Source organism: Triturus cristatus, chromosome 11, assembly GCF_964204655.1.
Source record: "Triturus cristatus chromosome 11, aTriCri1.1, whole genome shotgun sequence".
NCBI classification, from domain to species: domain Eukaryota; kingdom Metazoa; phylum Chordata; class Amphibia; order Caudata; family Salamandridae; genus Triturus; species Triturus cristatus.
The window spans coordinates 856,157,740-856,185,723 of record NC_140594.1 but is presented as its reverse complement, the minus strand read 5'-3'; the positions used below and the strand labels follow the sequence as shown (position 1 = coordinate 856,185,723).

The 27,984-nt window shown below is 47.1% G+C and overlaps 1 protein-coding gene across 4 annotated transcripts in view; it reads left to right on the top strand.

Annotated features, from left to right (window-relative positions):
• The window catches only part of DGKD (diacylglycerol kinase delta), a 755,036-nt gene that overhangs the window by 533,033 nt on the left and 194,019 nt on the right, over nt 1–27,984 (top strand). For all 4 annotated transcript variants that reach the window (XM_085634674.1, XM_085634677.1, XM_085634676.1 and 1 more), the window contains one exon: nt 11,762–11,869. In XM_085634674.1, coding sequence (XP_085490800.1) covers nt 11,762–11,869 — 108 coding nt within the window. The remainder of the gene's footprint in view (nt 1–11,761; nt 11,870–27,984) is intronic.

Below are 27,984 nucleotides of genomic sequence, written 5' to 3'. Positions count from 1 at the left end.
CGCATCAGGCGCCTTAGAGGGAGAAAAAACACCGTTACGTATGCTTTAGCATCTAATACTACATCATCAGGCTCAAAAACTTCTGAGTATTTCCGAAAGGCAGTAATCACTTCATCAGAAAAGGTTTCCAGAAAATACAACTTCTCTCTATCCCGCCACTTTTCCAAAGAGTCCAACAATTCAGCAAGGGACAACTTGCCCTTAAGTGCACGAAGAGAAATTTTCCGAAGCTCACCCATACGCTCAACTGATAACATAGACCGCGTGTCTACCTTATCCGAAACCAATCCAGACTCCTGTGATCTCGGGGCGGACGCGCCAACATAAGGGGGCGGAGAACGATCTAATAAATAAAAATCATCTTCAAGATTAGTAAGGACAGGATAAAGTGGCTGGCGGACAGCATATTGACCCGAGACTTGCAACCTACGCTCTTTCTCTTGTCTCTCCGCCAGTTCTCTTTCTTCCCGACGCGTCGCTTCCTGTGCCCTCACATGATAATTTTTCCGTTGCTCTTTATCAAACAGCGCTTTCTCACGTTTCTCTCGCTCACGCACTTCCTTCACCCATAACCGTACACATTCAAACATGTCTTGACGAGCACGCCGTTTACACATACACTGTTCCACATACTCAATCTTACGCATATCAAACGATCCATACAAAGGCCAGCGCAACTCAGGATCCTTTTTGGTGTATTTCCTCCATACTGTGCTGTACAGAGACCTTGTTCAGAAAACTTTTAAAAACCCATCTGTTTTCTCTTTAACTTCCCTCCTTGGCCCTGACTTTTCTCCACAGCGCGGGGACACGCCGGGATGGCGTCACCATGCGCTTTACAAGCCCCTTTATTATTATTATTATTATTATTACATTATAGAAGAAAGACCATGCTTCACATACATATCCCTATTAGGAGTCCCCTCTGGGGGGGCTGGAGCAGATTCCTCGAGGTTCAACCGGTTTCCGAAACAGCAGCACCACTTACGGAGTGCGCTAAAAGCAGGCATGCTCAAAAATAATGCAAAATATGCAGTATTATCAAAAAATGGCACTTAAACTTTGCGCCGTTCAAATTTAAACAACTCCGGAGAAATATCTCCACATTACCTGCCTATATGTGTTGCAACGCATATATTCTCACAATAATCAATACAAAATATGACCGGTCATCACAAATCAAACTCAAATAGCCAACCCAGGCTTCAAAACTCGGAGCAAGTACCGTACAACGGTTCTTACCAATCAAGAGTGTCCAGATTCCAACTGCCAAGTTCCAAAATTCGCCCAAACGGCTGTCACGGCAAAACCGACAGAAGAGGTCTCAGGCGAGGACCGGCACCACCCAGAAGGTCAGTTCGGAAGGGAAGGAAGAAAACCTCGGGATGCCAGGACTAAAACGCCACTGGCAGTGATCACATCCCCGGCAAAATTCCTCACCTTCGTCACGACCAATCCTTCGAGCATCCGAGTCGCCGATGAGCCCCACGTGACGGGCGCCAATTGATGAATACAGGCCCCAGCTAGGCCCGCAGAATACAAGGGTTCGCTCTTCTGTAACAAAAGCTAGAAGGAAGTTGGCACGGAAACTGCAAAGTACAAAGACAGAGTTTATTAACACTTAAGGGTGGTCCTACAACCCATACAACACTCTTCAGTATTGCATAGAGTAGCACACAGAACTTGCGTACACAGTCCCCTTTTATACACAACAGAGGGGCTCATAAGTGGGTGGATACAACATGAAGCAAAATTCATTACCTTTTATGGTCATTTTCGATACAGAATCAATATGTGGGCGGAGTTAGCGCACTCCTAAGCCCGCGAAAACATGGTCAAGCAAGGACTAACTGATAACAGATGTGGTCAAGTCTGGGCATGCGCCAGACGGACAAAGGAGCTATTTATAGACTGTTACTAGGCAGATTACAAGAGCAACTAACACGAAGATAGGACTCTTCTCGTGCAAAGCACGTGGAGACATGACAGTACAAAATGGAGTCCGGACATTAGGCAACATAAGACGGAAGACATGTTTTAACTGGAGAGAATTCATGTCTTTAGTGAATGCTTAATCATATCGCCATTTTAGTTTTCAACACTCCTGGTTTATTGGAGAGATCATCACAAATATTGATATATGTTTGGGACCAAAATTGAATTAAGCTCATATCTGTGAGACACAACGGATATTTTTTGCCACTTACAAAATATTTCCTGGGATTAAAATTGTAACTTGATATCAATGAATTCTTATATTCATGTATAACAGTGATTTGAGACTAGAAATATGCAAATACTTTGAAGAAAAAAAATAGCAGCAAGTTGGAACACACACACACAAACTGCTGGAATGCTGGAAATGATAAAGATCCCAGTTAAGAACAACAATTTTCTGTTTGGCGATGCAGTTGTGTACTAGATCTGCAGAACTGCAATGGGTAATTCTTTCACTCCATGTTCCACCAATTTAACTGTGATGTGGTAGAAAGGGCAATATTGCCAAATGTTAATATTACCTAGAATACATTGCAATTTGGTTCCGTTTTAAAGACAACCTCTTTTTGATCTGGTATGGAAGAAAAAAGAAAATGAAGAATACTGCATTAACACCAGAAAGAATAGAGGTTCTTGACACTTCAGTTTATGTACAAGATGGAAACATTTAGACCACTATGCATAGTAAATACACAGCAACTAATGATATAGTACATGCATCCAGTCGCCATGACAGAATATGTAAGTTGAGTGTCTAATATGGAGAAATATTAAGAGTAAAGAGAAATTGTTTCATAAAAGAAGACATGTTAAAATATCTGTTCTGATGGATACTTCTACCTGCAGTTTCCTTACCTGTTGAAAAAATCCCAGGTGTTAGACTGGATCTGGAAAACTTCAAAACTCTGAGGCCAGTAGGTGGCACTAGCTTCATAGCGACACAAGAAGAGATGTCCTGAGATGTAAATGAAGCCTTATAGCGCCCGCGCCGGAGCAACATTATAGGAAGCTGGCTTTTTATGGTCTAGTGCCAATATAAGGGCACACCATGCACAAAGTACAGATGACCCTTATTGGTTTACTTGGCTTAAATTAACAATCCCAAATGCTGTTTGTAGTAGTGTGGTCGAGCAGTTTAGGCTTATCAGAGGGTGTGTTAAGTATTTATTGTACACACAGAGTCAATAAATGAGACATACACTCAAGAAGAAACTCAAGACCAATTTAGAGAAATAACACAGATTTTGGCATAATGTTAGACACAAAGATCAACGGAGTACTTTTGGAGTTATAGATTTTAGTAGTATTAGGAAATAAAAAGTCAAATTACAGTTTTGAGGTATGAGCCTCGAAAGCAGTAATGTTATCCTATGGAAGAAACATTTATTGCATAGAAATACTTGCTAACGGTTTGCAGGCTTTTTCTCCTGGACTTAAGGTGTTTAGGGGCCAAGGTCCAACAAACCACCAGCAGCTCAGTTTTACCTGTCCTGGTGAGTCAGGGAGCAGAGTTGCTGGTCACGTTGGTAGCCTTGAGCGATACACAGTAAAGTCAATGAAGAAGTACCTGCAAAAAGAAAGGCTGCAAGTGGGGGACTGGGGCACCAGTCCGACAGAACCCAGAGGGGGGGGGGGGGGGGCTCGCCTCATGAGAGTTTCTGGAGTGCGAAGAAACAGTCGGTTTACGTGGACCCGAGGTGGAGGGTGCAGAGGTGTTTTGTCTAGTGGGCCCCTAGAGTCCGATGCCCTCACTTGGTTTCGGTGACCTGGAGAGGGAGAGAAAACAAGACTGCAAAGGTCACTGTCAGTGGTGACCTTGGAGATCTTGACGTCCCTCGTAGGTGTTGGCTTCAATGGTGTCTGGGCTTGACACACAACAAGCCTTGGTGCTTGGTATTGGTGCAGACACGCTCCGGGAACGCTCCGCATCTTGAGACTTGGTGAAGCGATGGGGATGACCTCCTGGACTCTCGATGACCTCCTCCTGGCAAGTTGCCCCCTTGGTCGACATGATGGTCAGCAAAACCGTGAACCGGGCAGATGAGGTCGGTGCCTGCAGATGCAGGGAGATGGCTCCTCCACCTCAAGGGAGATGATGCTTGGTTACCATAGCAGTGGACAGTCCTCCAAGGGTTTGGGGAGGCTGTTCAGTGCCAGGATGAGTCTTTTCTTGCAATAGCTGGGAGAGCAGCAGCCATGCAGTGTTTGGCACCGATTTCGTTGCTGGTCCACAGTTCTTGCATTGTTGGCTCTTCTTTGTCCTTCTTATGTTACCAGGTAGGTATATCTGAGTTCCTTGTGTGAGGGTGTAAAATACTTAATTTAGGGGTGTTAAGGGGTGTATAAGGTAATAGCCAATGGGCTACCTACCCCTGGGTGACTACACTCCCTGTATGTCTACTTCCTGGGGAGTGTGGGCATAAACCTTACCCAGAGATCCTAGTTTCACCAGAAACAAGATGGTGAAACCTTTCCTCGAGTGTCCACTTGAGGTGGCCCATAGTGATGGACTAAGATGGCTCCCGAGCTACGGGAGCACCCTGAGCTACGAACAAACACCTGATGCTGAATGGTAGAGCACCGCGATGCCACCGACCCCCGCTCCTGCCAGCAATGAACACCCCCACACCACGGCCCTCACCTCAAATTGCCTGCTGCCGGCAAAAGCTCTGAAAAGTCTGAAAACAGCGGTATAACAAAATCCGACCGTGGCTGGGAGGCGAGCCAAGACGGCGGCACCCATGAAGCTATTGTGGAGCTGGGAGGAAAACTCAGCCAACAGCACTGATCGGGGAGCAGCGGACTGGTGGAAAAGGTGGACTTCATTTATCGGTCATTTCCGTCCATCAATATCACCACGCAGGAGCCACGTAGCTGTCAACAGGCCAATTCCCTCCACACTTTTCCGCCTGTCACGGCTGATCAAATCTCTGCTCTCTGCTATAAAATCAAGTCAGGTTCTCCTGCCGACCCACTTAAACCTGACCAGTTTAAGAAGGTACTGTTGACAATTCTACCACCCCTGAATCAGCTTGATTAATTGTTCCCTTAGAACAGCTGTGGTGCCCCGGGCCTGGAAACAGGCTAATGTGATTCCTTTACTGAAGAAACCTTCCCTTTACCCAGACAGACCAGAGAACTATCGCCCCATTTCTCTGCTTCCATGGGCAGCCAAAATCACAGAAGCCTATGTGAATTCCATTCTATCAGAGTATCTGACTGCTAATAATCTTCTGGATTCTTCTCAGAGTGGTTTCAGGCCGGGCCATAGCACGGAGTCAGTACTTTTAGCAGTTACAGAACATCTTTGGCCAGCTGCTGATGAAGGTCGAACGTCGGTGCTGATTTTGTTAGATTTGAGCATCGTGTTCGACACGGTGTCGCTTGACATAATGCTGTGGTGCCTTGCGGAGGCCGTAATTTTGGGCTCAGCTTTGGATTGCCCGGGCTCATTTCTCCATGAGAGGTCATTTACGGTTATTGCCCCCCCCCCTCCGTTTGCCTCTGGCAAACATCCAGTTAAACAAGGGGTGCCTCAGGGCTCCTCCCTCAGTCCCCTATTGTTCAATATATATGTTCAGCCTCTAGCGGCAGTTGCCAGCAGTAGAGGTCTGACCATGGTCTCCTACGCTGACGATACCCAGTTGGTGATGGCACTCTCTAATAACACCGAGCAGGACGCCCTTAAGTTTCAGGGCGACCTTGCAGCAGTGGCCGAGTGGATGAACAGCAACTGCCTCCAACTGAACTCTAATAAATCTGAGGTATTGTTAGTGGGTAGGGACCTTGGTCGGTGGAGTGATCTCTGGTGGCCAACTAGCCTCAGTAAGCCCCCTTCCCCTAAACAGGTAGTAAAAAACCTTGGGGTATGGCTTGATTCCTCCTTGAACTATCAAGTCCAAACGAAAAAAACGGCTGGGACATGTTTTGGACTCCTTCGGGGGCTTAGACCACTGTTGGGCCTTTTCGACGCCTCTACGCGTCAGGTCATCATTCAGGCGACGGTCTTATCTAGACTTGACTATGCCTGCTCCCTTTATTTAGGGTCTAACAAGGCGGAGGTTCTGAGGCTGCAAAGGGCACAGAATGCAGCCGCCAGAACACTTCTAAGTCGCCGCAAATTCGGCTCTGTGTCTAATGCTATTCGCCGTCTGCACTGGCTACCTGTAGCCAGACGCATTGAATTCAAAGCCTTATGCATCACATTCAAGGTTTGAAACTGGCCTCGCCTCCCATTCTGGCTGATCTCATGCTGCCTTATGTCCCCTCGCAACATCTTCGCTCACAGGGTCAGCATTTGGTGGTGGTTCCCCGAACCCGTAGAGTTCGGTCTGGCGGCCGCTCCTTTCGCTACAGAGCCGCCATCCTTTGGAACTCGCTCATCAAGACCTATCTTTTCCCTGCCCCTTAGTTTTTCTGGCGGGCTCTCTGCTGTGTTTGTCTTTCCTGCATTAGCGCCGGGACGCCCCCTCACTGGGGCAGCTGTCGCGCTCTACAAGCTAAGATAAGACTAAGACCCAGAGTGTCTCCCTTCCCTCCCGCCCTGTCACGGGCCCCAAAATAAAGCCCAGGGACTCCCAAAGGCTGAACTGGAGGAGCAGTGAGAAGGCAGTTGCAGATCTGCCAGAGACACCATGTGGTGGGTCTGGGGGAAGCCCCTGGCCACCACCGGTGAAAGCAAGCAGAGAAAAGAGGACGGACCGGCAATTCCTTGAGAACGCTGCGCTGGTCCCCAGAAGGTAAGCGGACTGCAACGCTTACCTGGACTCACTTACAGGGGCCTAGTTATGTGCCCCAGTGGTCCGTGCCTTGCATGGCTCTGTGCTTCTGGTGTGGAAAGTCGTGTCAGACCTGATGTCAGCGCTCGGGGGCGACGTCTAAGTAGACACCGCGATGTCATTCTGGCTAATGTGACGCCAACGATGGACGCGGAGTCGATCAACGCCACCTACTGACGCACAAGGGTACTGCTAAAGAAAAATCTCCGGATACAGTCTGACGCCTGGGGGTAATTCTAAGGTAAGGAACCTATAACTAACATATGTCTCTTACAGATAAGTAACTTGTTCATCTGATAGAGACTCTCACAGCAAGATTCCTTACCTTTGAATTTTTCCAGCCGTCAGACTGTATCTGGAAGATTTTCTGCTCTCCCAGATAGGTGATCCAAGAGGTTGGACTCTTTGGGGAAGATAATGTTTAATTCCGCCAGCCTAGCATTTTGGTCTGTGAACACTGCAGGCCTTTTGGGCCATTATTTCCACGCTCTGTGGAATATGGCTGCGCTTGTGCAGCCAAAGGTCCTGGAGGAGACCCTGGTCGTGCTCTCTCTCAGGCTGTTGCCGATGGGAGAGATGCAGCGAAGTTCACTATCTGGTGTAGACCTGACACTACCGACTCTCTGTGTAGAGTGGTTTTGTCGACGGTGGCCTTGCGATGCCATGTTTGGTTGAGGTCGGATGGCTTTTTGGGGGATGTCCAATCCTCTTTTATAGACATGTTCTTTGATGGCACCTTTCCCTTCAGAGACAAGACGATTCGGTACTGGAGTGCTTCAAGGACAGTTGGGCTATGGCCAGGTCCTTTGGCCTTTCTGTGGCCCCACGTCATCCTCAATATGCCTTTCGCACCTATCATAGCTACGGAAGGGGCTTCCAGCCGTGTCAATTCCCTCCCATAAACAGAGTCGTGCATGCTCCCTCCATGCCTCCATCTCATGACCGGCTGGCAGAGGATCATCTGTCCCTTTTCCGCAAGGAAGTCACAGCTGTCTTGGCCAGGGGAGTCATAAAGAGGGTGCCGGTGCCAGAAGTGTGCTGTGGTTGCTATTCCCGCTATTTTATTGTCCCCAAGTTACTTACTTTTGATAAACTCTTTCAGGTGGATGCTCTATTGTACTGTTGTTCACCATCCGCATCACCTGTTTATCTTACTTACAATTCTGGTTTTCGTCTTATGCTCGCTTCAGTGCCCAGTTCCGCATCTGTATTCCTTCTTACTGCATCTATCTATCTTTATTTTCTTCAATAGCTCTCTTCCCATTTGTCTCATTTGGCTTTTGTATTAAATTCTTTCCGCTGCATTCCTTGCCTTTCTTTTGTCTTTCTCTCGACTACTTTTATTTTTACTCATTGTTTGTCATCTTTTCCCCTCCTTATTTTCTCTCCTATGCTTTATTTTCTCCAGTACACTCTTAAGGTATTTAAGTGAAGCACCTTGGACTAATCCAGACAACCCTTATGGTGGTTTTAGTGGTCTTAGACAACCTTAGAAAGCTCTCTAAGTGGTAGCAGTGGTGAGCAGGCTTAGTCCAGGAGGAGTGTTAAGCAGCCTGTTTTACTAGATCTAATCATGTAGTGTAGGTTAATCGAAAAAGAACCACACAGTGTACTTATAAAAATATGCCTATTTATTACACAACACTCACTAACACATTGGTATATCTCTTACCCGGATATATCAACACAAATACACAAGAATACTTCAATTGCAAGAGGTAAGTAAGCACAATATACAGTGGCCTTCAGGGGGAGCCAAAACTATAACTAAGAAAGTGGAATGCGAACTGTGACCGAAGTCAAGACTTGGACCAGGAAACTCGGAAGAGCTGGGGACACCAGGAACCCCAAGGAGGATGTGTGCCGAGTGGAAACACCACCTTGTACTCAATAGAAGTCAACGGGAAAGTAATGGTTGCAGTTTTGAAGAAAGACCCATCCCAGTGGACCCTGAAGAAACCCAGTGAAAGGGAGAAGGTTAGTCACCCCACCCGTGGATACCCCAGGAACTAGGAAGCCTACACCAGGGAGGCCAGGTGCATAGGGGCGAATTGACGTCGGAAACCGCTGTAGACCACAATGGGGGACTTCAGTAAAGATGCCGCTGGCGAAGACTGTGCAAAGGTCTGGTGGAATCCAAGGGTGAATTCTTGAAGAGAACAGCCTGCAAGCAGAGGGGACAGAGTCTATGCCACTCGGAGGTGACCAGGAGGTACGAAAGAGCAATGCCCACCAATGATGGAAAATTCAGAAGTGATGACGGTGACCTTGTCGCTGCAGCTGTGAGGATCAGGCGACGTTGAGGAAGACCTTGAGCCATTCACGAGCTGTCCCACGTCGGAAGTCAAGAACCAGGGGGTCGGTGTCCTGCGGAAGCACCAACCAGCCTTGGCAGCAGTAACAGACGTGGAAAATGATGAAGGAGCAATTTTGGAACCAGCAAGGTCCAAGGGGTTCGCCAAGTGCAGGAGAGTCAGAGCAGTTTCCGAGCAAGCAGGGGAGCTCACTGAAGCAGGAGAAGACCCTGGAGGGCCTACAGGCTGAAGGCACAGGAGTCACAAGAGGACCTCGAGCAGCTCACCAAAGATGAAGGCCCACGGTGCAGGGTATGCGGTTAGAATGTTGATCTTGACGGGTAGAGATGCTGGAGGCTTAAACTTCTTGTAGCCTGAAGATCTCTGGAGTCCAGAGCCAACAAGCCTTGGCAACGGCAAGTTGATACGGTGCACAGTGGTTCAGTCCCAGCGGTTCCAATGAGGGATACTGGCCTCATAAATGCAGAGAGGACTGGTCAGGCCTCGAGGGAGCAGCAGAACCACCAACTATGTTGCTGAGCCTTTCGAAGTCTGTGTAACGTCAGGGGTGGCGGACCAGTCAGCTTTGTTGTGATGCCTGCAGATGCAGGGGAGTGACTCCTTCACTCCAAGGGATATTACTTTGGGTGTCCTTGATGCCCACACATCTGTTAAAGATCCTGGAAGAAGCAGAGAGACTGCAGAACAGCGAGACCTGGAGCAGCAAGAGTCTTCCTTAGGGCAATCTCGGTTCCAGGCGAAGTCTAAGTGTCCAGACGGTCGAAAAGTGATGTGGTTTCAGGCTTGAGTCTTGTCCAACAATGAATCTGAGGACCCACCCAGAGGTAAGCCCTTTTATACCCTAATCAAGGGGTTAGGACGACTCAGGGGTCCCTCCCTAGGATACTCCCATGTCCTTTGTCCAGTTTCACGCCAGAGCGGGAGCCTAGGGCTCCTAGAACTGGTTCCAACTAGAATATGCAAGGAGGGCACCAAATGTGCCCTTCAAAGCAGTCTGGTGGCGTTGGCAAGCACCCCCAGCCCAATACACCAGGGGCCAGATGTAGGACTGTTTTTTCTAGTCACAAACGGTAAATCGGCCTGTTTGCGACCGCAAAAATGGGTGGTGGGGTGTACAAATGCTATTTTGCGAGTCAGTGACTCGCAAAATAGTGTTTGCGATCGCTATTAGGAAGGGGGTGCCATGGACATCCCTTCCTAATAGCGAGTTCCACTTGTATGTACCTTTTGTTTTGCAACCACAATTGCGGTCGCAAAACACTCGTAGTTTACTACCTACTTCAAGTAGGTGGTAAGCCACTCGTAAACAGGAAGGGGTTCCCAGGGAACCCCTTCGTGAATGGATACAAAAATATTTTTTAAGAGCAGGCTGTGGTCTCACGAACCACTGCCTGCTCTTAAAAAATGAAACCGAAACGTTTAATTTTTCTTTTTAAATGTATCCCGTTTTCCTTTATATGTTAGCCATCGCGTGATTATGGATGGCCACTATTTGTATCAAAATGGCTGACATGCACTTACAAAGCCTGGAGAATTGACTCTGGGGTTTGTAGGGATGTCTTGCGCATGCAGGGGCACCCTCACACTTATAACCCAGCGCCCTGCCTTCAGGATTGAAAGTCCTGCCTTAGCGGTGACTTATAGGTTTTAAATGTAGTGACCTCAGATATAATGAAACTTACATCTGTCGTAAGTGGTGCTAGCACCATCTTACACAGTCTGCAATGGCAGGTCCGGAGTCACAGTTTGAGTGGTCCCTCATGGGTAGTATAATGCATGCTGCAGCCCATGGGAGCCCCCCTAGTGTACCTATGCCCTGGGTATCTTAGTACCATTTACTAGGGACTTCTAGGGGTACACCAGTAGCCAATTGGGGAGGTACAAAAAGTACCATGTTAAATTTAGGGAGGAAGCACAGTGACTGGGGTCCTGATTAGCAGGATCCCAGTCAGACTAGTCAAAAAAACATACTGACACCAGCAAAAAGTGGGGGTAACCATGAAAGCAGATCCTACTTTCCTACACTCACTTGTAGATTACTCCAGAAGCCAGACTGCTTCTGGAAACTTTTGATAGGTCTTCCATGCCGGTGGAGGCCCTGGCTGTGACATCACTGGAGCCTTAAAATGCCCACCCCAACTCCCTGACGTCAGTTCCTTATTTTCCATGCCCTTCAACTAGGATCCGAGATGCCTCTCTTGTTTGAGGGAGTTTCTTCACAAAAAAGAAAATGGTGCAGTGCTAGGGATGTCGAACGCCATGGTGGGTGCTTTATGGCTTCAGTGAAGTCAGTGTGGCATCTTTTCCAGGGCTGGCATGGAGCCAGCACCCACTACCAGCGCGTAAGAGCTATTGAAAGGTTCCAGATCCCTTCTCGTACCTGGTATGTTCAAGAGATGAGGAGTCTGCAGGTAGAGTATCCACTAGAAAGCTAGCTAACAAAGTTAAAGTAAGTAACTTTTTTTATTGCACTCCTACTTAATGGCACTTGTGTCACTACAACCTTGTTCATTCCGTAAATGACTTGCTCCTGCGCCAATCAGCAGGCACAATAGACAGCCTGCCCCAGCTGCTGTCCTTTTCATTTTGTGATGTCCCTTGCCTTTTTTTCAGTTTCCATCTCAAGGCCATTCTCTGAACACTTAACATCTCTCCTTCTCTTTCTTCCAGTGTGATGGCCGTGCTATCCCCCTGCCAAGTCTACAAGGCATTGCAGTACTCAATATCCCCAGTTATGCCGGGGGCACCAACTTTTGGGGTGGAACAAAGGAAGATGATGTAAGTATTTCCACAGCAGTCTGATTAGTTTGGTTCTTGACCATAGCAAGGCATGTGAACTAAAAACAATGCGCATGTAGGGCAGATAAATGTCAAGGAGAGAGTTTGAAATGTGCCATGAGGACACAGTAGGAGAAATATAAGTCGAGAGGACAAGATTTACTCAAAGGGAACATCCAGTAAAAAAAAAAATACATCGCAATAGAAATTCTCCTTTCTTTCGTACACTACTTATGAACTACTTCCAACCATCTCTTACTGAAATGGAAAAAGAATAGCAGAAAGATTACTCAACCTCTCCATCAATACATCTTTATACATCCCAAGTAGCTGTTTAACATGTTATACATGATATGAGTGTCTATCAATTTATAAACTCATATTTGCATTCTTTTTTAAAGCTTTTTATGGAAAATATCAAACCACCACATTATGTGAAGTACTCCTTTGTACAGTAATCTGTTCCTTAGACAATCAACTCCTAACACTTAATGGAATTCAGCTCCTAGTCCCTCCTATCGCCATCTCAATGTGTTACTTTCCTATTTATAAACAGTATCCCTCTATGCATAAATTAATTTCCTATATATACATTGCAAACACTTAATGAAATCCAGCCTCTATTATGGACTCATCATCCCAATTGTACCTTCCCAAGCTAAATGGCTCTGTCTTTTAGAATCCATACTTACGTAAGGAATTGTTTGAATACGTACAGGTATTGTAATGATTGAGCTAGAGGGTCCCTATACTGGTCCAATCAATTCCACTCCAACAGTGTCCTTAAGATATATGCAGATGTTCATGCATCACCGTTTTTATGTAGTCTCTCTTCTATTGCTTGTTTTGCATCTCCCAAACACCCTAGTTCGTAGCAACTTACATCTGGTATGACGTCTTGCATACATTTTAAGATTTTATCTAAATACTATACAAAAGCTTCTGTTACTAAGTTCCTTGTGAGTGTAACTCTTTCTTAGACAATTACAATTTCTAAATAACAATATAATTCTTCTATTTTGTGCAACTTGTATTCACACTCTTCGTAATTCTATGCTGTTATGATTCAGAAATGTACATTACACTCTGTCTGTGTCCTGATCCCAGCACTATGTTCAGAATCCAAACCCAATTCTACACTGTTTATATCCTTTATCATTTTCAAAATTCAGAATTATTTATATGTCTCACATTCACCGTCCTAATATGTAGTCATTATATGAGTAAGATTTAGCTTGTTGGTTTTGTGCTCGGTAGAAAAAATAAATACTCTCCCATAGTCTCATGTTCAGTAGCACAAAGATATGTAAAACACAAGGCATTTGATTATACATGCCCGATTTTGCATCAAAAATAATGTTGATTACACCCAAGTATCAGTCTCCAAATATCTACACACCAGGAGTTCACGTCATGTTACGGCTCCCAATAATTGCTTTGTAAACTCCAGCTTCTATTTATCAGACACTATTTATACCTATCCTAAATCTCCTACCAAGCTGAAGCCCTCGCGGTGCTACCTGTAATCAGAAGCTAGTTGAAAATACTGTGTGACCACTGCTCACATCAAGTATACCTGAGCTTACTATCTTAATTTAGCAAAAATATATAATCCTACTACTTTCTCAAAAAAGTAAGAACACAATTTAGATGTATAAAAATAAACTCTAACCTATGACTAAAATTCCATCAAAGACTCGAACCATGGCCTTCTACATTATAGGCTATGTAATTCACATTTAGAATCTTTCAATTTCATGATGTCATGTGTCAACTCAAATTCAATTGATTTTCATTTCAGACAAAAGAAACAATGTGAAAAAATTAATTTAGGTTTAAATCTTTTTATTAATACAAAGCCACACAATGAAAGGTGCAAAATGAACGAGCCACACAGGGCTCAGCAGGTTCAAATTGAGATGTGAGAAGACATGCAGCTTACAATATAAACGGAAAAACGTTATACCCTCCACCCCCCAACAAAGGGACAAAAGGGGGAAGAAAGAGGAAAAGAAACATAAAAAGGAAAGGGAACCACTCTTGCCCACTCAGGGTTCTCTATTTCCACTCAATGCGGTGTGGGCCTATATGTTATTGGGGGAGCTGAAGTGGATCATGCATGGGTGTCAGGGGTAGTGAGGTGCAGGAGGCGTAGGTATTTAGGGCAGTACAGTTCTCTAAATTCTGGTGCTAACAGGGCTAAAAATGGTTGCCAGAGCTCGCCGAAAGAAGAGCCCTTGCCGGCCAGGGTAAGGGAGATCTTTTCCATGCCCAACACATGCCAGAGACGGTGATACCACCCGGTGTGAGTGGGAACCTGGGCCGTTTTCCAGTGTACAAGTATATTCTGTGTGGCCTGACCAAGAGCAATAGCTATTTGCTTCCCCCTACGGGATCTCAAGGGATAAGTGATAGGATTGGGGACTCCCAGCAAAACGTATGCAGGGAACCGGGGGAGTTCCGTGTCCAAATGTTTGTCGATCTCGTCCAGGACATGTGTCCTGTAGGGTTGAATGTGAGGGCAGTCCCATAGGAGATGAACAGGATCTGGGTGGTTGCAAGAGCAAGATAGCTTCTTAGAATTATTGATTAGGAAATAATTTCAATCAAGACAGATTCATTTTGTTGGTAAATTTAAAGGTGTAGTCACTCTATCCGTGAGAGTGATTGCGAAAGATAGCCAACACGTTTTTCACCCCTTTAAATGGCCATCCGGCCTGGGGCTTCCTCAGGGCGTGAAATACAAAGGTAGAAATTCGTCTGTATAACAAGGTCCTGTTGAAATCTTATCAAAGTAACAGGCGTAATGCCAGGCCATGCGGTTCTGTCTGGTTCAGTGTTATCACTGGATGGCCATGTAAAGGGGTGAAACACGTGTTGGCTGTCTTTCGCAATCACTCTTAAACTTAAATTTACCAACAAAATGAATCTGTCTTGATTGAAATTATTTCCTAATCAATAATTCTAAGAAGCTATCTTGCTCTTGCAACCACCCAGAACCTGTTTATATATTACGGGGTTAGGGGTTATCCCCCTGCGGAGAGCAAGCGCAACCACAACATTTTTTTGCTCAACCTACGGCTATTAAGGGATTGGGGCCTCTTTACCCCTTTTTTTCGCAGAACCATAGGAGATGAACCAGGGAGCCTGTCTGTCCGCATCCCCTCCAACAGTCTGAGCTATGGGCGGGGTCAACCTGGTGTAATCTCTCTGGGGTATAGTACCAATAATAAACTAGTTTAGTGAAAGTTTCAGTCAGGCCTACGTGTGTAGCTGTGTGGCGGGCCCTATAACACGCTCCGTCCCACTCCCGGGGGCTAAGATCTCATCCCAAATCTCTCTCCCATCTTTCCCGACCAGCGTGGTAAGTATGGGTGTATCTGGATAAGAGCATTTTGTAGAGATCGGAGATAAGCTTCTTATCAGAGGGTCTTGTGATAAGCCAACGCTCTTAGTGAGTGAGAAGCCGCGAGGCTTACACCCGGTTGTCGGGGTGAAGGGCCCAGTGTCGGACCTGTAAATAGTGCATGTGCTCCGTTTCCGGGAGACCATGGTCAGCCCGAATTTGCGGGAAAGGGATCACCTCCCCTCTATGGGAAAATTGGCCGAGGGCGCGACAGCCCGCCTCTCTCCATCGAGCAAAGGCCAGTGGACCGACGCCGGGTCCAAGATCTGGGTGATCCAAATAGGAGGTGAGTGGGGACTGTAAAGTGGTATGGGTGTGTCGAATATTGACTTGGTCCCACACCTTAGGAGTGGAGCCTGTGACATGAGGGGCATATAGATTGGGCGGTCGATGGCACTTGGGCATAAAAGGGATCTTCATTAGTGACGTACCCGCGACGTCTCGACCCTGGAAGAGCCCATGCTTTTCAGATTCCGCTCTACTCCAATCAACCAGCTACTGCAGTTGAGTGGCATAGTAGTAAAGGGTTAGATCCGGAACTCCGAGACCTCCCTCGTGCGGGGGAAGAAAGCTCACCAGCCTCCTCATTCTCGGCTTGCGCCCCTGCCAGATGAAGGAGGAAAGATGAGACTGGATCCTTTGCAACCAACCGGCAGGTGGTGGGAGGGGTAGGGTCTGAAAAAGGTACAGGATCTTGGGGAGAGTGGTCATTTTGATGGCCACGATGCGTCCCAACCACGATATCGGGTATCGTTTCCATTTTAGTAACGCAGCCCGTATATGCGTTTGCAAGACGGCGTAATTGATTTGTCGCATGGTTTGTAAATTCGGAGCCAACTGTATGCCGAGGTAAGGAATCGAATCATCGGACCATTGCAGAGGGTAACAGGCCTGGAGGTCCATCAATACAGCCTGTGGTAGGGATAAACCGAGCGTCATTGATTTCGTAAGATTGATTTTAAAACCAGAGGCTCTCTCAAAGTGCTCTAGTTCCTCCAAGAAACTGCACAAGGTGGTCTCAGGCTGTGAGAAGGTGGCCAGCACATCGTCCGCGTAAAGGCTCACCGTATGGGTATCGCCGCCAAAGCGGATGCCAGTGATCTGAGGGTGATCCCGGACCCTCCGGGCGAAAGGCTCCATGTAGAGTGCAAAGAGCAGGGTGACAACGGGCACCCCTGTCTAGTGCCTCTGCTGATGGGGAACGGTGTGGAGGATTAGCCATTCACACAGACTGTAGCATTGGGAAAGCGGTAGCAGTTCAAAATATGAGTTTGCATCTTCTCTTGAATGCCAGCATGGATCAGCGTCCGCTCTAGGTACGGCCAGTGGACGCGGTCGAATGCTTTTTCTGCATCCACTTCCAACAGCTTGTATGCTCCGAGGATACAGGAAGCCTTCTCAATCAGGTGTGAGACCCTTTTAGTGTTGTCGCTCGTCTGACGCTGCGGTATAAACCAAGCCTAGTCAGGGTCTACTAGTTCCTGCATATAAGGGCTTCGGCGGGCAGCCAAAATACCAGTGTATAGTTTCAGGTCAATATTTAATAGTGAAATGGGTTGATAGGACCCACATAGTGTTTTGTCTTTCCCCGGCTTCGGGATAACAACTACGGCTGCTTCCAGCATGGAAGCTGGGATCGCTCCCGGTTCAGCGGAGTTAAAGAGCCGAGTGAGGAGAGGGGCCAGCGTGGTGCAAAATTGCTTGTAAAAAGCTGCCGTGTAGCCATCGGGTCCGGGCGATTTACCCAATTTCAAACGGGCTATGGCGGCTATGACCTCCTCAACCCTGATCTCTATCTCTATGTGGGCTGCCTGGTCAGGCGTCAAACAGGGGAGGTGGGCCTGTGCCAGGTAAGAGTCTATGTCCGTTGCCTCCAAGGGCTGCTCAGCATATAATTGTACATAAAATTCCCGGAACGTCTCGGCAATGACCGAGTCATCCATTTATAGCATTCCCGAGGGACCCCTGACCTCCCGTACTCCGTCTCGGTGCCGGGCCTCACGTAGCTTATGTGCGAGTAACCGCCCGCACTTATCCCCCCCGCATAAAAAGAGTGTCACAGGCGCAGTGCTGCGTATTCTGCCCTATCCCGGGCTGTGAGCTGCTCTCTAGCTACCTTCAGCTGTTTCCAAGCCCGCGGGGCTCTGGTACGCTGATGCATCAGTTCCAACTCCCGAACCCTGAGAGTCAGTTCCTCACGTTTTTTCTGGCGCTCCTTGTTGTCTGCAGTGGATATGGCAATTACCTCACCTCTTATGACCGCTTTGCGTGCCGCCCATCTGGTAGAAAGGACAGCGTCTGAGTTGTCGTTATGTAACAGATAGTCGGTGATCGTCTGCTGTATGCGTGTGACCGTGTCTTGGTGATGGAGAAGCGTGTCTCTGAAGTGCCAGTGTCTGGCCGGGGGAGGGCCTGTGGGAAGGCCAAGGTGAGTACCACAGGGGAGGGATCGAAAAGCGTAGCCACTAGTATGTCAGCTGAGAGTGTAATGACCCGGATGGGTTTGGTGCCCAGGAAGTAGTCTAGCCTGGCGAATGTTTTATGTGCGTGGGAGTAAAAGGAAAAGTCTCTTGTGTCAGGGTGGAGGTGTCGCCAGAGATCCGTAAGGCCCAAGTCGTGTAGATTGGCCTGTCCAGTCGGGGAAAGGGAACCCACCTGGCCAGTGCATTGTGCAGAGCGGTCCTTGACGTTTTCGAACACTAAATTAAGGTCTCCCCCGATCAGAATCTGACGGTCCTGGACGGCCAACGCCTCTGTCAGTGCCTCACCTAGGAAACGTTCTTGGCCCTCATTAGGAGCGTAAATGGAGCCCACCACGAACAAATGTCCCCCCAGGAGGTATGTGAGGAGCCTGCCCCGTATTTCAGCCATTTTTTGCACCACCCGTCCCTGGAAGTGTGTCAAAACCAAAATGGCTACCCTGGCCCTCTTAGCGGGCCCGGAAGAGTGAAATTGGGTTGGAAAGAAGCGGGACCGGAGCCTATGACAATCTTTGGGAAGAAGATGAGTCTCCTGAAGAAGACAGATGTCCGCCCCTGTACCCTCAAGATAAGAAAGGAGTGCCCTCCATTTAATCGGGTTGTTAAGGCCCCTCACGTTAAGAGTGAGGATTCTAATGGCGGGGGGCGAAAAAATTAATTTTAAAAATAAATAGTTGGAAGGATTTTGTAAGAGTTTCAAACCCTTGTCTGCTACATCAGCCACTTTATGAATCACACCACCTGCTATTCTATTTATTGATGTTTTGTCCATGCTTAAAGATTATTATGTTCTTTCACGTGCATCCTATTCCGTTTAACGATATTACTCGGTCTCGTAATCTCTTTGATCCTTTTATATAGAGTCTATCTATAATCCATCAATAATCAATTTATATCTTGTGTTGTTATTCAAAGATTATTGTATTCTTGTGCATACATCCTATTCCGTTCATTATCGCTACTTGCTCACTTTTCTTTCAATCCCTTCATTTACATTTCTATATCTTAATACAAATGTAAGTCGATCTTTAATCCACCACTAATCCATTGAAATGTGGTAGTCTATGCCTATCTATATTTCAACAACAATTAATTTGAAAAGTGCCAGTGCTTCATATCCTTTGTCACCTGAGCACCTGAAAGCGAATAATAATGGAAATAAGAGGTACCCAATAGTGACACCCCTACAGGCAGAACATACCGCCACTACAGACACATTATCTAATAGGTTTATGGGCATTGAATAGATAAAGAGATGGTTTGTAATAGTTCATAAATGGTGTAAGAAAGAAAGAGGAATTTCTCTTGTGATGTATGATTTTTCACTGAACATTTTTAATATGAATATATGTATTGATTGTATATATATTTCTGATAGAGATTCCTCACCACAGAATATTCTCAGGCGTCACCCGATACGGAAATGTTTTGAGCAGTTCCCTTTGCGCACAGGTAGGTGCCATAATTCGACTCTGCGTGGCATTGTCCACCCCAGAAATGACGTGTGCGGTGCCTCTATTGGTGCCACCCTTAGCCCGCTGACGTCAGTTCCTTCTTTTCCTTGCCATTACCGCAAATCTGGATTGAGCTCCCCTCAGTCAACTACTTGTATGCCTTTTTCTACTTTTTTGACTATGTCGCTGAAGAAACCTGCTGGGTTCAAACCTTGTGGAGCCTATCATCGACAGATGTCGGTCACAGACCCACACTTGGTTTGTCTGTGGTGCCTTCAGAAGGACCTCAACTCAGAGTTGTGTGCTGAGTGCAGGACGACGAACACGAATGCCATCCAAAAGCAGGCTATTAAGCTTATGAGCACTTGTCACGCGACTCCACGCCACTCCAGGTCCTGTTAAAATGGGAGGTCTCAGGACTGCTCCCAGAATCGCTCGCATTTGTCTCCTGTCACTCCAGGACTTCTTCTGAAGAGTCCCACAAGAAGGAGGCAAAGAAGCCAAAGTGCACTTCAACTTCTCTGCGTCACTTCCATTCTTTGGATGACGCGAGGGAACGACACCACAAATCCCGACCTCACTCACAGATGGTCCCTGTGCAGCTGGCATCGGAAACTGGGCACGGTATGCACTTCACTGAATTTCCTGGAGCCAAAGCAACCCTCACTGAGGTTTGAGAGTTTTTTGAGGCCAGGATCCTCGTTTTTGGACAGTCAAACACATCTGGAGCACCTTCGGGTCCCACAGGTTTGGGAGGGTCTTGGACTGGAGCACAGCCGCTTGTTCACCCTCGGGCGCCAGTCGACTCCTTAGGATCCGTTGGTGGATCAGGATTGGCCCCGGCTGCAACTTCCTGGCCGCCTCCGGGATGACCGTTCCAGTGTCGCGTTTCCCGTCGGCGCCAAACCCATTGTGATTCAGGACTCCAATATAGAGCCCGACTGGCGTCGAATCAGGCCCACACTGCCTGAGCTGGAGACAGAGCCCTATTTAACGGAAGGTTTCACTGAGGACACGAATAAAGGGGATAGGATTATCTCTATTCCTGCACTGTCCCCCTAGCAGAGTCCATGGGCAATGACAACTGTTATGAGGACCTGGGTGATGCTCTGCATACTTCACACGACACTGGTCTCCTTCCTCTCTCTTCCCACAGTGGCTACAGAGAAGTGGCTTCCTTTGCGATGGTTGTTCGGAGGGTGGCTGGCGTCCTGAACCTACAGCTGCCCATGGTTCAAGTCCAAACAAATATTTTAACGCATGTGCTTCAACCGGGCGGTGTACCCATCAGAGCACTTATTATCCTTCAAAGAAGCCCTCCCTGATGTCCTGCTCAGAGCCTGGGCCAAGCCCTGCACAGGCACTCCTGTGCACAGAACTATCTCCTGCCGCCATTGCCCTGTGCCCAGGCACCTGGCCTTTGTCACCCAGCATCCCACCCCTGAGTGCCTGGTGGTCCAGGCCTAAATGCCCAACTCAATCTCTCTCTACCACACCACAGGATAGGAAATACCAGAGGCTGGGTAAATTCAGAAAGTGGATTTTATTTTCTTCCGCTAGACAATTTCCTGCATGATCTTTAGAGCTATATTCTATGTAGCAATTCCGGCATTTTCTACTCCCAAAGATACGCTACTTTTGATATGTCAAATGAGTTGAACTCTAATGCATGCACAGGGCATGACTTAAAATATGAATGCATCTATCCTGTATTTTAATGACTGCAGGCTTCTTTTTGGCAACCGCATGCTTGTTTTTTTTTTTACACATTGGGTGTTTTCTTGTCTATCTTGCACGAGATCTTTTCGGTGGTTATAGGAATTACATCACCATTGGGTTTACCTTGTACTTATCTATTCATTTAAAGTTACATATCCTTGGTCACATTGGCCACCCACTTATGTAGGTGGGCAATGTCTCAGGCTTGCCTTTGAAGATTGTGTGTGCAGTTTTTAAACTCCCATTCGCCCTAGCAAAATAAACCTTTGCCAGGCCCAAACCTTCCTTCTTAAATACATATAAGTCACCTCTAGGGTACGCCCTGGATAGCCCAAAGGGCAGGGTGCAATGTATTTAAAAAGTAGGTCGTATACTTTTAAGTTTTACATATCCTGGTAGTGAAAAACTCTTAAATGTGTTTTTCACTACTGTAAGGCCTGTCTCTCCCATAGAATATCATTGTAGTTCCCTTATTATTATTACAGCTTATAAGTGTAATTTCCAAATAGGCAGGGATGACCAGTCCATGTTTGGTGTCTCTGGAATCACAATTTAAAATCCTAACTTCTGGTGAAGTTCGATTTTAAATTGCCATTCTGAAAATGCCACTTTTAGAATTTTTGCATTTTGTTGCCCTAGTCGGTTTGTGCCTGTAGCCTGTCTCTGGTCACATGACTGGATGTAGCTAACAGTTGAGCTTTGTGTATTCCTCCTAGACAGGCACACACAATAGGTAGCTTAGGTGTGCCTGGATAAACCATCACTGGCAGGATGGGAGGGAGGAGCTGGGCACAGCCCTACTTATACCTGAATAGGCGGTGTCCTGCCTCCACACAAAGGGCTGCATACCCCCTGTAGCTAGCCTGGAGCCAGGACAGGAAAGGCAGGATGCCTGGAGACCTCAAAAGAAAACCTTTGGAAGCTTCTCCCCCACTTCAAAGGCACAAGTGGGCATAAATACTGGACCTCCGACCCCAGCTCTTCAGTAGACTTCTGAACTGTGGACACTCTGCCAGGAAGAAGGACTGCTGTGCTGCTACAAGGACTTCCACTCTGCTGGACTGCTGTTCTAAAGAAACTGCTGTGCTGCCCTGCTGCCATCTTGCCTAGGGAAGAAGAACTGAACCTGCAAGTCCATCTTGAACTCAGGACCCCAGAGTGACTCGAAGAGTCTGCTGGCCTCCTGATCTGAGCCTTAGGGACATAAAGGTCTTCGCAACAGCTCCTGGGCCTGTCTTCAGTGAGTCCTTCACCCCCAAGTGGTGCCTCTCAGGTCCTGGACCTGTTGCTCTCAAGTTCTTGAAATCAAACGTTTGGGCTCTTTGTGACCCGACCCGTCCCATCCACACCAGCTTCACACCGCACACTCGGAAAATCAGCCCTAGCCGCATCCAGCAAATTTTTTCGCACACCAGCATTGATGGCCCATGGAGGAACCTCACTGCAAAGCTCCAGCCCGTCCGCAATGCCAGGCCTGCTCTTTGCGCCACACTGACCACTGCCTGTGACGCTTTCCTTCTTCCCTGCGACCCTCTCCATCAAAAACGGGGCTCTTGGCACAAAACTTGAGAAGGTACAATTTCAGCTGGACTAATCTGGGACTGTATCCGACCCGCACTTAATCTCGATCAGCATGAACTTTTGACTTTGACCTGGTCCAGCATGACCAGATAGCCGTGGTTGGCGCCTTATGATTTTAGGAGCTATATTGCAGTTTATTCTTTAAAAATTCATAACTCTGGTTCTACTGTTTAGATTTTTGTTGTTTTGGTCTGGTTTCATTTATACAATTAAGCTGTGTTTCCAACCTGGTGTGGGATCTTTTTGTGTGGTGTTTTCTCTGTTTTACTGTTTGTAGTGTCGCACAAATGCTTTACACATTGCCTCTAAGTTAAGCTTGACTGCTCGGTGCCAAGGTACCAGGAGTTGAGCTCAGGATAATTTGGGGTTTGCTTGTGCATTCCCCTGATTAGGATAGTAGTTTCTGCTTGACCAGGACTCACACCCCAGTCAACCAGTAACCCAATTTCTTACATGGACACAGTGCAGTTTTGGGCTTATACTCCGGAACAGCGAGTCTGGGATATTTGGGCTATGATTCCGATGTTTCTGCCTCTATCCTGGATTTCGGTGAGACTGACTCTGACGCTGCTAGGTCTCATCGCCTCTTGCATCCTGTTGGTAAAACATGCCCATTGGCATAAGCAGGATCTACATTGGGACTTGATAACCAGGTGGGCACGGCATCTGGGAAATCTCTCCGACCTGGTGCAGATATCGAAGTGAACTTTAAAAGCTGCTGATGGCTTCTGAACCGCAATTAGGTCAACGAGCCTCTTTCTCTTCTCCACTTAGAGCTCATAGTGGTGACAGATACGTCACTCCTGGACTGTGCGGCCACTTGGGAGAGGTGGAGATCAGAGGACTCTGGTCTCTGGCAGAGTCTTAGCTCCACATGTTGGAACTGAGAGCGATCCGACTTGCATTGAAAGCCTTTTTTCCTCTGATCAAGGGAAGGCTAGTTCAAGCATTCACAGACACCACCACAAATCATGTGGTACTGCAACAACAGGGCAGGTTTGGGTCGTGAACCCTTTGGAGGGAGCCTTGCGCCTCTGGACATGGCTGGAATGTCAGAGCATTTCTCTGGTGGTTCCAACACCTGGCGGGCTCTCTGAACACCAGAGCAGACAATCTCATCCATCAATGCCTAGCGGATCACGGTTCGTATCTTCTTCCGGAGGTGGTGCAAGGTCTCTTCCGAGATTGGGGAGAGCCCTGGTTAGATCTGTTCGCCACCGCAGAGAATGCACAATGTCAGCACTCCTGCGTGCTGAAGTTTTCAACACTGCTCTCACTGGGTGAATCTTTCGTCTCGAGTGGGGCTCAGGACTCTTGTATGCCTTTCCTGACGATACCACCACTGTCCAGAGTTCCCAAGGAGATCAGGACTGACTGGAATCAAGTCATCCTATTGGCTCCAAAGGGGCATAGAGGATATCTATCCAGAACGTCTGGGAATGAGCATCTTTCCTCCGAGCAGACTGTCTCTCCAGGAGTATCTGATGTCGCAGCAGCAGGCAGAGTTCTGCACCCGGGTCCTCACAATCGTCATCTTCATGTTTGGAGATTGAGCGGCGACAGCTAAACACCTTGTGCCTTTCTCCAGAGATGATTGATGTCATTTTGGCAGCCAGACGTCCTTCGACAAAAACTGTATATGCTTGTCTTTGGGGGAAATTTGTGGCTTGGCCTTGTACTCAGCAGATGGAGCCTCGCCAAGCAAATTTATCTGAGGTTTAGTTGTTTGTTTTGTCCCTAGCCCGACAATAGTTGGATCAGCCCTCATTGTTTAAGTCTCCAATTGTTGTGAGGTTTTTGAAAGGTTTGCATTTGTTTCCTCACTTCACAAAAAGCATAACAAAGGGAAGGGAGGAAACAAATGTAATAACCACACAGAAGAGAGGTAGAGGACCAGATCCCTGCTCTACAGCCCCCACTCAGTATACTCACTTCACAAAAAAGGTAGGGCAGTTCGAAGAGAATCACATTTACTCCCAGGGGAATCCCCCTATTCCTGGGTATGAGGGCCAGATATACCAGTCTTCCTAAACACATGCGTGTTTCTGGACGGAAAGGCCTCACCCATTTAATCGTGTCATACGTCTTCATCGGCGAGTTCGCCCCATTGAGTTAGGACTGTGCCAACCCAGTGGTCTCCACCTTAACCCAAAAGGGTAAAAGGGAGCTCAGAATAAGATCTGGTCAATATAGGGGTCCAGATATTCTAAACATAAAACAACCTCTGTGTAATTCCAGGACAATCTCCTTTATTAGTAGTTAATACTTTTGTTCCCTCCCTTCCCTTGGTTATGCCACAGTGGGACGGACCCTAGCTTGGCCCTCATATTTCTGATGTAAACTCCCTTTGAGCCGCTTCACAGCTGCCCCTTGTGGCTTTTCACCCTCAAGACAATGTTCCTCGATGCCATAACATTGGTGCGGCGTGAGTGAGGTTCAGGCTCTCTGTGTCAACCAACTGTACACCACCTTCCCAGACAAGCTGGTTATGCAGACACAGGCATCTTTCTTGCCTAAAGTTGTGATGCCACTTCACATCGGTCAAAACATCACCCTGCTGGTGTTCTGTGCTCCCTCTCACCCCTCTAAGGAGGAGGAGAGACTCCACTGTTTGGACCCCCAACAGAGCTCTAACCTTTTATGTTGATTGTACGAAAGAACAGCAGGTGGACGATCAGCTCTTTGTGGGGTTCTCTGGAGCAATAAAAGGCAAGAAGACTACCATCTACTGCGGGATCTTGCATTAAGATATGTTACACACTGGCCAAAAAGCAGCCTTTCAGAAGGATTGTGTGTTCATTTTCCCAGGACCAAAGCTGCCACCAATTTGTTAGCACATGCATTCCCTGTCCCTGACATTTGTGAGGCTGCTTCATGGTAATTCTTCCATACATTCAGGAAGCACTGTTGTCTTCACAGTCAAGTTCACTGAGAGGAGCATTTTGCCCCCTTATTCCTGCAGGACTTGCTGGTTTGAGTCCATTCACAGACCTGCCTCCTAGGTACTGCTTTGGTATTTATTCAAAAAGTGAGGAATCTGCTGATAGATTTCTCTTATATTGGTAATTTTCTTTATGTTAGAGACTCTATCTAGACACAGATATGTCACCAACCTTACCATCCTACCCGTTCTGTGGTTGGGCTTTAGCCATTAATAAGATCCCAAGTCTAAGAATCTGCACATTGGTCACAAGCGATTTGATTTACGGGCTCTGCGTCTAGGGGCGTGGACAGCCTCAAAAGTTACTGAAGTCATTGAGCGGGAGTGGCACCTATGTACGCCCTTCATGTAATTTCCAGAGCGGATCGGCATCAGTGTAGAGCCGCACAGCGTCACCTGTCGGTACACAGAGGTACAGCCGAAAAGTTTCTAGATCCCATAAGCCCAATGCTTTGATCATGGTCCTATCAATATACATTTCATTGGTACCAGCGCTTTCCCCTTGAGCTCCTGACACCAGTTTAGCTGTTGAATAAATACCCCAGTGTCCTACTTAACACCGGCCATAAATCCTTCACCTGCAAGCCCCCCTCCTCTCTTCTCTTGGGGAGGCAGGTCAGATTTTACTGCCTTTTCTCTCCTTGACCCATCATTAAACGATTTAAAACTCACACTCGCTTCTTTTACAGGAAATATTCCCCTGGCAGTCCATCCACCTTATGAAGAGCCCTGCAGGCAGGGCAAGGAGCAGGCTGCTTCTAAAGCCCTGTGCCTGCAATGAAATGTAGTGCCATGGATGCTCGATTTAGCGCTGCGAAGTCTTGCAACAGTTTTAAAACGCATGCACGTATTTTGTGCGACAGATACACATTTGCAGCTTGAAAGATAGCTGTTTGTTTTGCTTTTTGTGCAATTATATGTTTTGCTTTCCTTATGTGGGAAGGTGAGGTGTCCGCAGATCTATAGGGAGAGAGAGCTCTGGGAATTAATACCTGTAAAATATTAGTACTTAAGGCACTTTGCTCTCATTATACCCTTCAGCATTGTGCATGTGCATGTTTGTGCATTCTGCATAATTAAGTATATTATATTATGTCAAGTAAGCATATCCAGATTTTTATAGCGCTGTGTTGCTTCATAGCGCTGTATATAAATACGCACATAGGTATGAATCATTTGTTCACCAATATATGCTGATCTTTATGAATAAACACACATAGAATATAATTACATAAAGGCACATATACATGTGGAACATGTGTAGTTATGCATGCGCAAGCGCACACCTACTGCTGCAGCTTAAATTGATCTGTATGCCTCACAGAGGCGAAAGGCAGCTTATAAAGTGCCGAACCTGGGTATGTGCATGCACTGTCTCTGGTCGTGGCATACCGAGTGCAGGGGCAGCTCAGCGGGCGATGCACCGGTTCAGAAACCTGTAGGTCATTGGATCCATAGGTCTGACGTCCTCATTTATTCGTCTAGGTCAGTATTTGGCATTAGTACATTTCACATTAGTCATGCCCTGATTCCTGTAGTTTAAAATCAATTGTAAATCAGTGTAGCTATATGGTCTGGTGAAAATTGCCCTTTCCCCAGTTACAAATCAAAAATAAAGATCTGGATCAATTAACAACTCGTCCAGCTCATGGACTGCGCTCTGCACCCTTATGCAGATGCTGTTTACATCATTGATGGGGTAGCTGTAAAACCAGTTGTTAAGGTCCCGGGAAAGAGATCAATGCCACTAAACACAGAGGCTGGCACGGGCAAAGGGGGTGCCCTGTGATTTGTACATTCTGCTAGGAGCCTGGTGTGTCTCCAAGTCGACACCGAGGGCTGGGGTGGCAGGCATAGTGCCAAGTCTGAGTCCAACCAGTACCAGGGACAGGGGTGCTGTACTAGAGTGGGCTGAAGCCAAGGTATTGTGCTCAGAACCTTCTAGGTACAGGGTCTTTTACCGAACCCATACATACCACTCCTCTTTCTGACGCTGCAAGCCAAAACATCTTTTTTGCAATTTGGCAATGTTATTTAATGAAGCACACTTCACCTTCTACAATAAGTGACTTACCGTATGGTCCCAGTCCGTCTCAGAGAAGAACACTCGTTGTTACGTTATACTTCCAGGCACGCATGCATCCAGCTTGTGACCACCAGCTTGGCACCCCTGGACCAATTCTCGCTCTGCTCCCTTGCTGTTTATGTTACTAAACCGCATGAGAGCAGCGCAATGATTGGCTCGGTTAGGATCTGCTTAGGAGACTTGGGGGCTGTGGCAGCAATTCCCCATCCTCATAAATTGCGCAGGTAGGCAAGGGTTAAAGTGCAAATATCGGGCTGGGCAGAGCAAGGCACCCGTCCAAACCGGCATGCACACTTCACCCCAAGGAGGCCTGGCCGGCACCTGCCCTGTCAGTCACACTTAAGCAAGCTCCCAGGAGCACCTTCCCACCCTTCACTCTTCTCTAAGGCTAACATTCCTGGCACTGTGGCTAAAATAAAATGAAAAATAGTAAAGTCTGTAAAACATT